General features: G+C 39.2%; 1 protein-coding gene across 3 annotated transcripts in view; it reads right to left on the reverse strand.

The window, feature by feature from the left end:
- Positions 1–14,352, reverse strand: part of PUS10 (pseudouridine synthase 10) — a 31,454-nt gene extending 17,102 nt beyond the window's left edge. The window contains exons 1-6 of one of the 3 annotated variants that reach the window (XM_062609788.1): positions 14,284–14,352; positions 12,198–12,334; positions 10,407–10,673; positions 8,700–8,786; positions 2,583–2,617; positions 209–320 (exon numbers count right to left, since the gene is read on the reverse strand). In XM_062609788.1, coding sequence (XP_062465772.1) covers positions 209–320; positions 2,583–2,617; positions 8,700–8,786; positions 10,407–10,673; positions 12,198–12,323 — 627 coding nt within the window. In that variant the 5' untranslated portion in view covers positions 12,324–12,334; positions 14,284–14,352. Of the gene's footprint in view, positions 1–208; positions 321–2,582; positions 2,618–8,699; positions 8,787–10,406; positions 10,674–12,197; positions 13,709–14,283 lie in introns of those variants that run through there. The other 2 variants (XM_062609800.1, XM_062609807.1) reach the window with 2 other exon arrangements.
- Between the last annotated feature and the right edge of the window lie 23 nt (positions 14,353–14,375).

A 14,375-nucleotide genomic window follows, 5' to 3' on the forward strand; every position in this document is an offset into this window, starting at 1 on the left:
GAGCTTCTCCCCTGTTTCCCCCTACCCTGACTGTAAGAGCAGTGCAATTTGTTTATCTGTTAATAAGGGAAAAACATATATATACCCCCCCTTAAGTGTGTGTATATATATATATATATAAGGTGTGCATATATTTTAGTGTATAAACACAAACACATACAAAAAAGAGATGAAAAAAACAGAGAAAAAAGTGTTATTTATACAACACCTTTCCATCAGCAGGAACACCCAACTCTTCAGACAACTGGGGATGAATAATCCACTTATAAGCTTCTTTCAGCTGAACAATGTCATCCTTCACCAAGGAAAGGCCCAGATTTCTGAATAACAAAGAAATAATAACTTGCACAGGGGTCTGTCAAACACAGATACATGACACATATATTGCAAGTCAAACTTAAGTAACTAGTGCCAGGTAAACAAGTGATGCACAAACAAAAATGGACTAAAGCACTAAGCATACATACCATGGCATGAAAGAATGAAATGCTGTTCCAGAACCTCTGTAACAGCATTAAATTTTTGTATTGAATTAACAAATAAAGTGTTAAGGAAACATTATGGCCAGACCACAGTTCCAAGTGTGACGCTTCCCAATAACACATAAAACTTTGGCAGGGAGTAGCTAAAGGTGTAGCTAGTATCAGCTTAAACTCAAAGCCTGTGTTTCCTCCTTCCTGCCAGACTTGGATGCTGATGCTACACAGCATGGTAAGTAATATCAGTCGATTGATCCCACTGAATGCAAATCCTAATCCACCAAAAAACATTTTTCTCAGCCAGATCAGTGAGATGATCAGCTCTCCCAGTGGTCACATAAGCACTTCTGCTAACACAAGAAAGACAGAAGGTACACGCAGATGGAGGCAAGAGCCTTCTGACAGTAAATCAACATCTAGTTCAGCGTAAGTAAACTGAGTATCTGGATCCTGCAGGGCAACACTTGTGCTGCTTGCTAAGGAGCCTCCTGTCCAGCTTCCAGCATAAGTAGTGTCTTATTCTGCCCTGTTTCTATTTACCAGTGGATTTTTCACTAACATTTAAATATAGACTCTTTTTTGTTAAGTGTAAGAGAATGTGCACTGAGGAAACTCATGCCATAGCTCCATGGTCAAGCAAAAGTTGCAAAAGTCTTTCCAGAGACTACCTGGAGAAGAGCTGAGGAAGAGATATACGAAAATCCTTTGTTTAAAGGATTTAAATAGGTACAAGACTAGGCCTCAACTATTCTTTGCCTACAGAGAGAGAAGTTAAAAGGAGCAGATGCCTGTAAGGATGCCAACATATGACTTCAAACCACTTGTCTGGGAACTTACAGAGCAAAGCCCATGTCCTCCTATACAGATGGCACCAATGATAAGCTATGTGGGCAATGTTTGCCCTACAGGGTCTCATCCTCTCAAGCAATTTAATGAAACAATTGCTTTCAAATTAGTCTCAAAGTAGGAACTGATCTTTTAATCTGGCTTTCAATGAATATCTAGAAATGGTACTTCCAGCCAGCATGAATTCCTCCAAAGACTACTCCAGTATCTAACTTTGAAACAAGTGGATTTCTTTCCTCTTGCCCGCAAAGATAACTCATCTGTTCAAAAGGGCTCTAATATGTTCTCATTTGGCCAGGAGTAGGCATGTCCTGGAGCAGACAAAGAATCAAATGTTTAAATTTATTTCAGAACTGTGAGGTATAAAAGAGATGAGTCAAAACTAACCTGCACCCAGTGCACTAATGTCTTTCTTGGTACACTATTCACTTTTCACTATTATCTGACAATTTTCATTCACTATTAATGTAAGCTAAACCTGATATAGTGGCAAAACGAAGAGGTCTGTTTTTCACTGTCTTCATGTACAAGATTCTGGCTCATGTCATCATGGCACCTCTCACGACCATGAAGTTAACGCAAAGCTGTACAGTTGGACAGACAGCCTACACTCCCAGTTGAAATACCATGGCCTCATAATCACACTATGAGGCAAAAGAGATAAGAATTTCTAAATAAGGTCAAACCAGTTTCAGAAAAAACTAAAATAACATAAAACAACCAAAAACCACCAAACAAAAACCAGGTGCCATTTTATCCTTTGTAAACAACAAGCAAACTGGACAAGACTTCTCTGCTCTTCATTTATACAGACAAACAGTGTCTACATAAAAGAGTTCTCGTCAGACAGACAGCAAAATCTATGGACAATAAAAAGTTAAAGTAATAATAATAAGAAGCCAAACAAAAAAAAATTACAGCATATCCCAATTCTGATTTTCCTTATGGCTAGTTCTGAAGATACTAAGTAAGTTAAAATCATGGCCAAGCACATAGGAAGCAAGTCTATATATTCCACAACTGTTAGCAAAGGTACCTTTATATGAAAGCAACTGTCTTGACCTCAAAAATATGGCTCTAATTGCTTGGTTAAAATTTTCTCTTAACATACATGTCTCAGCAGATCCACTGCATTAAGTGGTTTCTCATTTCTACTCTGCTGGGAAAAAAGTTACAGGAAGAGTATCTCTCCTTTCTCTAAATGTGGAGAACTCTCTAATAGAAGTGGTATGAGGGTTGCCAAAAGACATTACTCACCTCATTTCCTGTTTTAACACCAGCCAAGCAGCACGCTATAGGTCACCAGCCATGCCCAGGAAGAAGAGAGGGGGAGAGAAACACCAAAAGCAAGTGAAATTAAGGCTCAAAACTCCCAACAACTGTGAGGCTGTCGGAAGGAAAAACACTTTAAAAAACCTCAGGTCAAAAAGGAAGTATCAGGATTTTAATTTAACTTTTGCTTTAGAAGTGGAAAGACAGAATTGGTGTTTGTAAGAAATTACTTTGCAGTTCACCTCAAATCCTATCTGGCTTTAAAAAAGAAAGATCAGGCTACATTCAACATACTTTGAAAACTGCTATTAACACTATAACCAGCAAAAGACACCAACAGCCTAAGTCAGGAGCAACTAGCTGTTATCAAAGTCAGGAGCAACTAGCAGTTATCTACCACACAGAGAAATGAGGAGTAAAAGACAAGTGTCTCAATGGATGGTCTACGAAACTGATCTGACATATAAAGAAAAAATAAATCAAATTCAGTTATCATCCATTATAAAAAACATGAAATAAAAGACATACTTGGTCTCATGGTAATCACAAACCCTTTCCCTGAGGATTGCCCTCTTATTTAAAGCACACACCACTTAGTTCAGGAGACACAGGCTGAATATGAGAAAGCTGAAGAACAGACAGAATGATTCCAGAGGTCAGAGGGACCTTTAGTACAAATGCTGGAGTTCAGTAACAATTTTTAATCACACAGCATAGGTAGGAATGGCTGAAAGATGTAATTGTCCTCAATCTGTGCGTTGCAAGTACTTCCTCAAACTCAACTCCTCTCCTCTAGCAGCCTTATATGTTTAAAGAAACATAATGTAACAGGTCCCTTAGATGCAGCACTGCCCAGGAAAGCAGATCATGAACCATAACTCAGGTGTCCCAAACAACAAATGGAACTCAGCAGTATCAGAATTAACAATGGTTATAACAAAGGGCAAAAGCAGACTTAAAATTGCCAGTGGTACAAAAGGACAATAGAAAACCACAAAAGTAAGCACAAAGGAACAACAGCCATTGACGCAGTGCAACACCAATAGACCAGGGCAAATTCAAAAACCATCAACAAATTAAAAGACTTCCAAACATTCCAAACATTGCTTATGCCAAAAGCTTCTCAAAGCATCTTTCCCGAACTCTGCTCTGGGAGCCAAAGATTTGAGAGGCGCATCTCTTTGCAGCCTCATTCACTTCTCTTTGTACTGACGCATTGATTCTACAAGTCATCTATCATTTCAGTGTAGTAATTGTTCAGCACTTTAGGCTTTAGATTTTGCCTCTGTGTGGGCCAAGGGTGACTGCCGTTCTCTGCACCACAATGAAAATATACCTTACTAAACTGAAGTGCATTACAGTTCACCAGAATTTTCTATTAGGTCTTTAATTAGGTGGAAAAAAAGTGATGGTGGACACAGGTATTCAGAAGACCCGTACAATGTTTCCACTTCGACTGAGTGCCTATCAGTGCAAAAACAATTAAGAAGAAGAGAAAAACTCCCCTCAAACTTCCTACAACAAAGCAACAACATTTTCAGTTCTTCCTTTACTAATAATAGCAAAATAACACATGAAGACTGGCAGAATAATCTCTTACTAATAGAACCTGTACTGTCAATACGCAGTCTGGACATCTAGTCTCACCACCCTCACTGAAGATGAAAAATAAGTTGTTTGGCTTGAAACAATTACAACGACAAAAATCAGAATTAGTAGTTTTCAATCTGTAGACTGCAGACTACTAGCAAAGTGTCAGAGAAAGGAGACTCTATACACTTGTCATACAACCACAGATACATACAAAATATCCAAGAGAGTTGGTATTTCAGAAGCAGTGAACAACACCCATTTCAATTCTCCATAACTTTAAATCTCTCCCTGTCTTTCTTCAGATACAGTGCTTTAAGAGTAACTTCCCCCCAAACCCTGTCAAAAGAATTACCGTCTATTGTCAAGGGAATAATTCCAATGCAGAGGTTTGAAAACATGTATCAAATTTTAAGGAGCAGAGCCAGGATCACAACATCTTTTCATTGATATCAGAAGGAGCCACATCACAGATTTCTTTTACATGCTGATAGAGGAACTCAATCAAAAAAAAACCAAACAGGTCTATTATCCTTCCTTTGGTACATCTAATAGAATGAGGGAATCCTAAAAACAATGCTAGAAATATTAAGGGGAAAGAGGGATGGTGGAGAGAGGACACAAACTTTGTTAGATACACACTACACCAAACTACACACTACTGAATAAAATAAATATCCTTGTATTGGTGGAATGCTGTTTACTCAAATTCACTGTGATTCATTACCCTGCATATGCAGACAGTATGAGTAAGACTGCTGCACAAAACACCACGAAGTATACTGTAATCTTGTTTGCATAATAACCCAGATAAAATCATAAATAAAAAGAGTTTCCAATTGAAATTCCTTGAACATAATTCTGAAGTAGAGAATACGACAACCATAGAACCGGGTCTAGAAATATGTACTTGACAAATGCCAATTTAAAACATCTCCTATGCCTTAATTTAAAGCATATGTAGGTTTGGTATTCAATCAAGTGGAAAACCTCACTTCTTCCCCCTGTTTTATGGGGTACAATCACAAAACAAAGAAAACTGCATGTAAGTAGTTATGCTAAAATGAGACCACAGGTCAGATTTCATCTCCTCTGTCTTGACTTCAAAATTGAAAGACAATTAAAGATATGACTTTTCCCCTTCAATTTGGAGTGAACAATGGATTGGGATACTGTGAGCACAGAAGACAAAAGATCCCAAATTCCAAATGACATTCAAGCACCAAGCCAGCCAAAGCCCTCTACTCTGTCCCAGCTGTATGTGAAACAGGGGATCAGATCCCTCTACTTCATAATTACTTTATGTTTGTGAAGTGGTTTGAAAATGAAAAATGCTCATTACAGAGCTCAAGCCTGCAGGGCAATGCTTAACAGCACATATATTTCTGAAATACACTAGCTTAGGCACTATATTGATTACAAGCTGCAGGATATTATTCTAATGCTATCTGAGGGATCACAGTGGCAACAGTTGAAATACCATGTGCAATCCCAGCCACAGCATTTTTTCACTGTATTAAAAAAGAGCTTCAAGATGGGGAATTCCATGATGAGGTATACATAGTTCTACAGGGAGTAATGACTACAGATGCTATTTGCATCAATGTCCTTGTAGCAAGAACCAGGATGATGGATCACAACTGAGACTACAGAGAGAGTTAACAGTCACCCTTTTGAAGGGCATGACTCACTTCAGATTCTAATATAGTTGTCTGACATAAACTTGGGACTCCTGTATTTATGATTTATTTTAATCAAATATCCTACTTGTGGAAAGAGGTGATAGTTTCTCTGCATTACAGATACAAATACTATGCAAATGTAAATTTTATGTCTCACTCTTCAGCTCTGATCATACATTTTTGACTTGGCAGGATGACAACTGTCTAAATTAATTGAAGGCAATATTAAAAGGCAGTTTCTGGGGTTTTTCGGTTAAAAAAAAAGTCAGAGAAAATTGTGTGTCACACAAAAGGTCAATGGGAGGGAGGCTGTCTTTGGGGTGTCCTTTTGTGATAAAATTACATATGTTCTTGTAAAGTGCAGTTCCAAGAATTAAAAGCAGAATTTCACAAAGGACCTCTTTTCAACACAAAGCACTTTGAGATATTTGAGATGTTTTGACATATTATATCACTTGCTGCTTTTCTATAATCATAAAACAGGAACTGTTTTTACCATTTAATTTTTTTCAAGTGATAGACAGGCAGTAAATAAAACCCCATGGTTTTAAAGAGGTTCTTTCTCCACCATCACCCATTTTCACCCCTTCAGTTAGAGCACAGCTGGTTTAGCATTTGGCAAGACTGAAGGGACAGAACAGAAGGGACAGCAGATACTTCCTAATGCAGACCTGCTCCCAGACAAACCAGAACTGTTTACAAAGAGAACAGAACTGGTTTTGAATCTTCCTACTCATTCATCTCACTTCACCTATTCATTTCTGGACACCACAACTTTTATTGCCTTGATTGTACTAAGTACTATAGCATTGTTTGAACATAAAGACAAGATAGCTTGACTGAAGCAGATGGACAGGTTAAAAATTACACCTCATCCTTTTTATCAAACTAAGAATTTATTGCACTTACAAGACAAAGTTACTATAAAGTAATAAATCTGGGTATCTATCAACTGCATCTGCCAATTTAGTTTTGCCAGTCCACACAGTCTCAGCATATCACTAACATTTCCATCACTTAGATGAACTCTCTGAAGTAAACTGTTACTTTTTGCTTCCATTTACAGCCAAGGCTGATTCAAAAGCCGGCAGAAACACTTGCCCTGCTTGTTCACGTTAATGTGAGAACATCACAGTGTTAGAAAAGCAGTGCACTAACACCCTCTACCGAGGCATTCTGGCAAAGACCCACAAGGAGGGTGACAAAAAACATCAGTATCAAATCTTCCTTTCCTTGTTTTACCATTATATGGCTACGCTATACAAAAAAAAGAATAAAAGAAATTTATTTTTAAGCTAGATAAACTATAGCTGTCGAGTTAAAGATGCATAATGGAAAAGTATTAAGAATTTGACACCATGGGAATTGCAGCTGGGAACTGAGCCAAAAGATTCTGTGCCTCACTTTGGTTTTTGTTCATTGAGGCTATAATGGATAGCATAAGGGAAGTCTCAGTAACGACTAGTAAAGGGAGACTGGAAATGGAAAAGACCTGATCTATAGTACCCTAGAAATAATAAAGCTCCTCTTTATTTAAACACCTAAGTTTACACTGAGCATAAAGGTGGAGTAAGTTTGACCCACAGCTGGAGTTTTACAGAGCACTGCAGGCACACACACATGCATCCACATACCTGCCTAACCTGAAAGGGCTTTTTAGATTATCCCATTTTTTTGGATAACCACAAAATCAAATGGGAATAAGGGCAGTTCATCCAGCCAGAAAGCACAATTGTTTCTGGTATTATTTTACCAGACACAGCAGAAGCTCAAGCAAAAACACTGTGCTTAGTTTCAGATGGGAAGTAGAGAACCTTATGTTCAGAAAGACTTAGAAGTAGAGTATATGTTAGCACAATGCAGCCATGACACTGCCCAAGGTGCTAGAACTAACAGTACAAATCAACACTAAAAGTGTAGCAGATTATTTAACAATCAAACCATTTGGGATGCGAATTGATTTAATCACAGGTTTATATATAAATCCAAGACCACCTCCATTTCTTTCTGCCCTGTTCGCTGAAGCTCCTGCTACATCTTACCACAGCAGGCACCTATTGCAAAGGTGTACATATTGCCCTCTAGAACAGGTTTTGTGTCACTTTATATCAGAAAGCAGAGGAACATCATGAAATGTCTCACAACTAAGCAAAAATTGCTGCTTTATTGATCAAGTTGTATTATACTTAGTATTTTCCCCCTATTTTTAAAAAATAAATTACCAGGGTTACTCACTCCTCCATATTATCATTGGCCTCTATAACTGAATGACTGAAATGTAAACCATTTGATTAAAATTGTCTCCAAAATCAGTAGTTTTACAACGGCCACAAACTTCAGTTTTACAAATCTAGACTTTTAACAATGCCCGAGACAGGTGACTATTAAAATGTGCACTTTCACATCATTTCAAATGCTGAACACTTAAAGAGTCCATCCTCAAATTCCTTCATTTGTATTCTGCACTACCAATTATCATCTATTTCAGGAAAGGCACCAGCTGTGCACTTCCTTCTCCAGGAAGATCCACAAAGCAGAGCTAGCATCTGTACCAAAGGGAACAATACACCAAGGGCTTCAAGAAACTCCTTTTGGATTTTCAGCTGTAAAGTAACTCCTGGGCTAACTGAAAGCTGAAGCGACTCAGGCACTTTCTTAATTAAAATAAGACTCACCAACATGGAAAGGGAGAGCAGGCTTCACTTCTAGCATGTGTTTTTGGCTTTTTTTAAACAACAGCAATTAAAAAATCAAACCACCTCCAGCTTGTACATTCCATAGTTACTTTCTTTAATATGTATTTAAGTTATGAAGAAATAGCTGTACTTACCTCCCTAACAGACAGCTGTGGGGGTAGTGACACAGAAAATACAAAACTAGTGAATTGGTAATCAGCAGAATTAACCTTTTGGCACACCTGCAATAGAAGGATTTTAATATTAAAGCACACAACGGACCGGAGTTGAGAAGCTTTCAGGATATTCTTTCTTCTACTGTAATCACTGTAAATCCATGTTAATACACATTCAGAGAGATGCTGAACACACAGAGTAATCCCTAACAACTTATTGAAATAAAAGCTTTTTTGTTCTGTTAAAAGCAAGCAATTAATAAACTGTACCCTTATTGCTATGAAACAACTAAATCTGCTTTTTTATGACTAAGACTGATTGTATACCAAAATCTTAGCGCAGTGAATTATACCACACTGACCAAAGGCTGAAACAGCTGGCTCAGAAATGCCTTTCTTCACGGCAGAGATACAATTCTATGACAATAAATGTTTAAGATCCTGGGATAAGACAAAAACAAACACTTATCTACAGGATTAATTCATAATCTTTCTTCATTGTAAAAAAATGGTGTTTGTCACTGGAAATAAAGTAAGAACCCAAACAGATATTAAACATTTTAAAGCAGGGTGGTAAGAGCTGATGACTAGATGTCCCTAATAGAAGTAAGCTCAAACACACATGGAGAAGTCTTCTAAAACATCAGTGATTTAGTGAATGCTAAATATGAATTCTGAGCTTTCAAGGTGAATTCAACATCTCAGATAAGAGAATTTCCTTATGAAATAATCACTTTTTGTGATGCCATAGCAAAAGCTGGCAGATTTTCCACTGCTACTCAAGAGTTAAATCTGAAGTAAGTCTTAGAAGTGGATTCTGTAAAAATACATATAATCTACCAACAGAAACAAAAAAGAAACATCATGCACTGCAGCAACAAAAACTATATACTGTACTTTCTGTTTAGTCCCCTTTTTAGATACATTCATGCTATTAAACCAAATTATTTCCTATTAAAACTGTTAAACATAAATACAAGTGTGACTTTTCCAGCTGATATTTCAGTTTGTCACATAAGCAATTTTACGGCTCAAAGATGATGTTTGCAACACTCATTATGCCCATATTCTCTCCTAGCTCATATTTTCTCCAACAACTACAAATCTGTTGTATCACCAACACATTTTCTTTCTCTGTGGCTTTCTAAATAGTAGTGCATTGTAAAGACAGACTTGTGCTGTGTTAGGAATGTGTAGTTAAGCTGAAGCAGTTGACGCCTCCTCATTTTCCCTTCACGTAGAAAAAGTGAAGGGAGGTCAACATTTACAGTGTGGTTTTCCTTGTAATCTAAGCATCTGAACCTCAGATTATCTCCTAAATTCATGTAACCATGTATCTGTTAGTCCTTTCCTTAGGAAAATGTGCTCCTAGCAGTGATTCCATTGCACTCACACTGCTGTTTTTTTAACAAGTTACGTTATTATAAGCCCTGGGAAAAATATGGTCACAACAGTTTCTTTCCCAGCTACACAGGAGGTGTGCAAACACTGTCAGTGAGCAGTATGTAGCTGAATGGTGCCATCTACATTTCAAATATTCAAAATAGGTATTGCAGTTGCTGTTCTACTATCTTTCTTTCAATTGTTTAACTGTGTGGTGTTTTTAATCACCAGCTCTACCCCTTAGGCTCCTGCATACACAAGCTCCAGGAAAAGTACACAGAAAGACTAAGAACAGGTATTTACCTTTTTAACAAAGTCAGCCTCACAAAACTCCTGAAGAATTCCCAAACACACATTGCAAACCTTCACAGCCGAGTTCTCCACTGCAGTATTTTCATCATTAACCTGAGGAATCTGCTGGAGCGCTCCATTGTGGTTCAGATCCTCGGGCCCTTCTTCACGGTGTTCAAGTCTGATTCTCTTACACGGGGGATCAACTACATCAAAACAAACTGTATCTTCTTTTTCTGGATCATTTTTCAGAAATTCTTTTAAAACCTTCATCAAATCCTAATACAAACAGAGGAATCATGTTCCTGTTTTTGTCTCTTTTCTCCAATGCACATACAAACACAATTCTATTCTAGCTTAGCCTTAGTGTATGCAATTGATAACTTTGAGTTTAGACCAAAAGACACCTACACAATTAAAAAGCTCCAAGCTGTATTTCTCTCAAAATGTTATCCAGAGAAATTGAATTTTGCTGAACAGATTTCTCTATCATCCAAGAGGAGCATAAACATTTTACAGACCTCACTTGCAGAAATGTATTTATCTTGGCCCCCACTGTTATTCAATGCAAATAGATGTTTATTGCCTTTTTGTCATTTAGATTATGCTAGAATCTGATTCCTCCACCTCCATTAGCCCAGATGAATAGGAAAAGAGTTGGCTAGCATAGTATGAGAAGAAAATGAGAACAGGTACAGGTGAAGGTGAAATTAAATACATAGAGGAAGAATTTCATATGAAGGGAGAAGCCTACAAAAATTAAAGGATGTGCTGGTGAGGAGAGAGAAGAATTACCTGCATATCTCTGAATTTTAGGAAGGATGAGAGATAGAGGCAAGACATAATTCAGAAAGATTTATTAAAAAGTCTTCACTAACAAAGAGGTTACTGTCTTGTGGCAACTCAGAGGAAAATCAGGTAGAGCTGCAAAAGAATGAAGAATGGCATACAGAATGAACACTTCTCAAAAGACTGACAGAAAATGGAAAGGGATATGGTAGAAAGATGTTAAAAATGAATTCTGGGAAGTCTAAACTTGACCAAATGTGAAACAATCAAGACAGACACGAGAAGATGGAAGCATAAAGACAAGGGATTAGACCAAGTAGATAGAAATGTTTATGTGGCCTACAATAAGAGGTCTCAAAGAACCAACACAGAGGAGGAGGCAAAACTAAGTTGAGGAGTACCGACTACAAGAACAAAGGCAAGAAAGATTGTGCACAACTAGGAAAAATTTGAAGAACACTGAATTTCAGCATTAAGGTCAGCTAAAAAGGACACCTACTAACACTGTGTTTAACTGATTGAAAAGATTTATTCTGTGCTCCATAATTTTTCAGTTACAACCCCCTACCAATTCTACTGAAAGAAGAAGGAATTATCAGGTAAGTTTGGAGCAGACGGTTCCTCCTTTCCACCAGCTACATGGCCCATGGGCCCTTTACTACCTATTACCTTAAAGGAAAAAGAACAGAGGGAAGAGTTATACATGCTCTGCTTTAAAAATGATAGAGCCACGCCGTGCCAAAGCTCACATGCCCTGTTTTCTGGTGGCTTTGAGGAATACACAGCAACGTTCACAGTCAAGCTTAACATTTAACCCACAATGATCACTATATTCTATGATTCTTCTGATTCCTCACAATTGCACAGCATAGCAGAAGTCCTTCTCCATAAGTCTTTTTACAAAGTGTTTTCCTCTCAGGCAAAGAGTCCAAGAATACAACCAGCTTCTCCATCAAGGTAGCACAGAGAACACTGGATTCTCACACATTCTAATTAGAAACACAAAGAACAAACCTTGTATGGATGTCTATAAAGCATCTGTGATCCCACGCTGCAGAACCTTAAAATACACCGTGGGCAAGTGCCAGCGTTCAGCAACAGCTGAACAATTGGTCTGTCCTTTTCTGTTAGGGAAGACATGCTGGAAAATTCTAAAATTCAAAATAGAAAAGAGAATAAAAAAGCTTGAATAAACACAATTCAGCAACTCAACAATGAAAGGACTCACTTAACTGCACCAAATTTAGAATCACTGGGTTTTGTGTGTGCTCTAGAGGAAGTTTAGGATACCTGTTTCTCTTAAATCAAAGGCACAACAGAATTAGAAGGCCAACCCAAAAAGACCACTGACTCAGGGAAAAGCTTCTATACTTCCTACAAAAACCTGAAGTCAGTGTTCCGACAAAGGTGTGCTGAGCTTTTGCCATTGGTTTTCTCTCTAGTAACGTGCACTACATGACACGGTGTTAGTTACTGAATGAAGGAGAGTGGAGCTAAGACATATTAAGACCAATGTAAAATGGAAATTCCTTCCAAACTGCAGCAACTGAAGAATCAGTATGTTAAAATCACAGGGAATAAAAAAGCCCCAAAAACGTGCCGCCACCTTTGGTCATACAAAGCCCCAAAGCCAAAGGAAGACTTTTCTATCCTTCAGACACTTCAATTTTGAAAGATTCTTATTTCCCATCTCAAATATAGGACTCCTGCTTTTGTGAGAGACCTCATAATGCTTTTATTTCCTACAAGATGATGGCTAATTTGCCTTCCTGTCATTCTCTCGGCCCAGAGCTTTAGAACAGACTAATTTCTTTGACCAAAATTTAATAATAGGATAGATCCCTGAACTTTGAAAGTTATTGAAAAACAGAGATTCCCAGTGATCTGTTCACCCTTCCTGGGTATCAAGGAAATATTAGGAGGCAATAAGATAACCACAGTTGTTCAGACCAAAGAATCAGCCTACTGTCACCCAAAGCAGGGATAAACACATGCCACAGGAAGATCTGTGTGCGCAGGGCACGTGCCTCTGCCAAGAGCTCTCTGCTTCCAGTTACTGCTGGTTTGAGGATTCCTCTGCCCTAGCATGCTTTGGCTGTTGGTAAACCTGAGCAGCACTTTCCTTCGATCCTTCAGTGTCTCTCTGAAATTGTTTTGCTTCTAAATCCTTTGTCAAGGAATTCCACAATACCAACTGACAGACGAACCACCCGAATTCATTTAGGGGCTTAGCTCCTGTCAGCAACACTTGATGTGACTCCCTGTTCGATGGTTTTGTATTGCAAGTGCTGCTGTAGAGGCAGCATATACTGCTGTCCTCCACACTAGCACAACCTGTTACACCTCTAATGTTCTGTCCTACTCAGGAGTGCCTGCCTTGTGCTGAAATAGCCACGGAAAATCTTCACAACATGGGAAAAGTTAATAATTCAATTAATTTATCTTCTCCTGGATTGGGATTCTTTATGGTAACCTGTAAAAAACAAAGACTATCTAGAAAAGTTCAAACTTGCTTTTAAGAAAGAAAAAATGTATGCTTTTAGGTAACTTAGCTCGATTCTGCTTGACAAGATGTGAATACTGTTTAATATTTAACACAACTGTGTTTCACGCTACCAAGAAAATAAGAAGCGCCATAAGAAACCTTTCCCCTCCACGAGGATTTAATACTGGCGCCGAACGCCCGCAGCCCGGCAGAGATAACAGGTACCGGTAGCCACTGATCCGCTTTCCCCGCCGACACCCGACACAAATCACCCCGCAGCCCCCCACCCGCTATCGCGACATTAGTCGCGATAGTGACCAGGCCAGCCCTGAGCGGACCAGCGGCGAGAAGCACCCCCGCTCCCGGCCCGGGACCTCAGGTGTCGGTGAGGGGACCCCATAACCCCCCCACACACACACGAGCGCGGGCCCGACCGTTAGAACCATTACAGTCCCCCCGCATGGGCTCAACCGAGGGGATAAGGGAGTGAATGGGGGCCTCTCATCACAGGGACCCCTCCCGCAGGAGGCCGGAGGCGCCGCAGATGGGCTCCGGGCGGCTACCGCCCCCCCCGCCCCGCTCCGCTCCGCCCGGCTCCCGGGGAGCAGCGATCACCTCACGGCTCCCCTCGCTCCGCACGGGGCCTCGCCCCCCAAACCCGTCGCGCCACAGGCTTGTGCAGCGGCAAGGTAGAGCGCATCGATGAG

The sequence above is a fragment of the Pezoporus occidentalis genome, unplaced genomic scaffold, assembly GCF_034315485.1.
Source record: "Pezoporus occidentalis ecotype Australia unplaced genomic scaffold, CSIRO_AGI_Poc_V1 ctg10, whole genome shotgun sequence".
In the NCBI taxonomy this organism is placed as follows: Eukaryota; Metazoa; Chordata; class Aves; order Psittaciformes; family Psittacidae; genus Pezoporus; species Pezoporus occidentalis.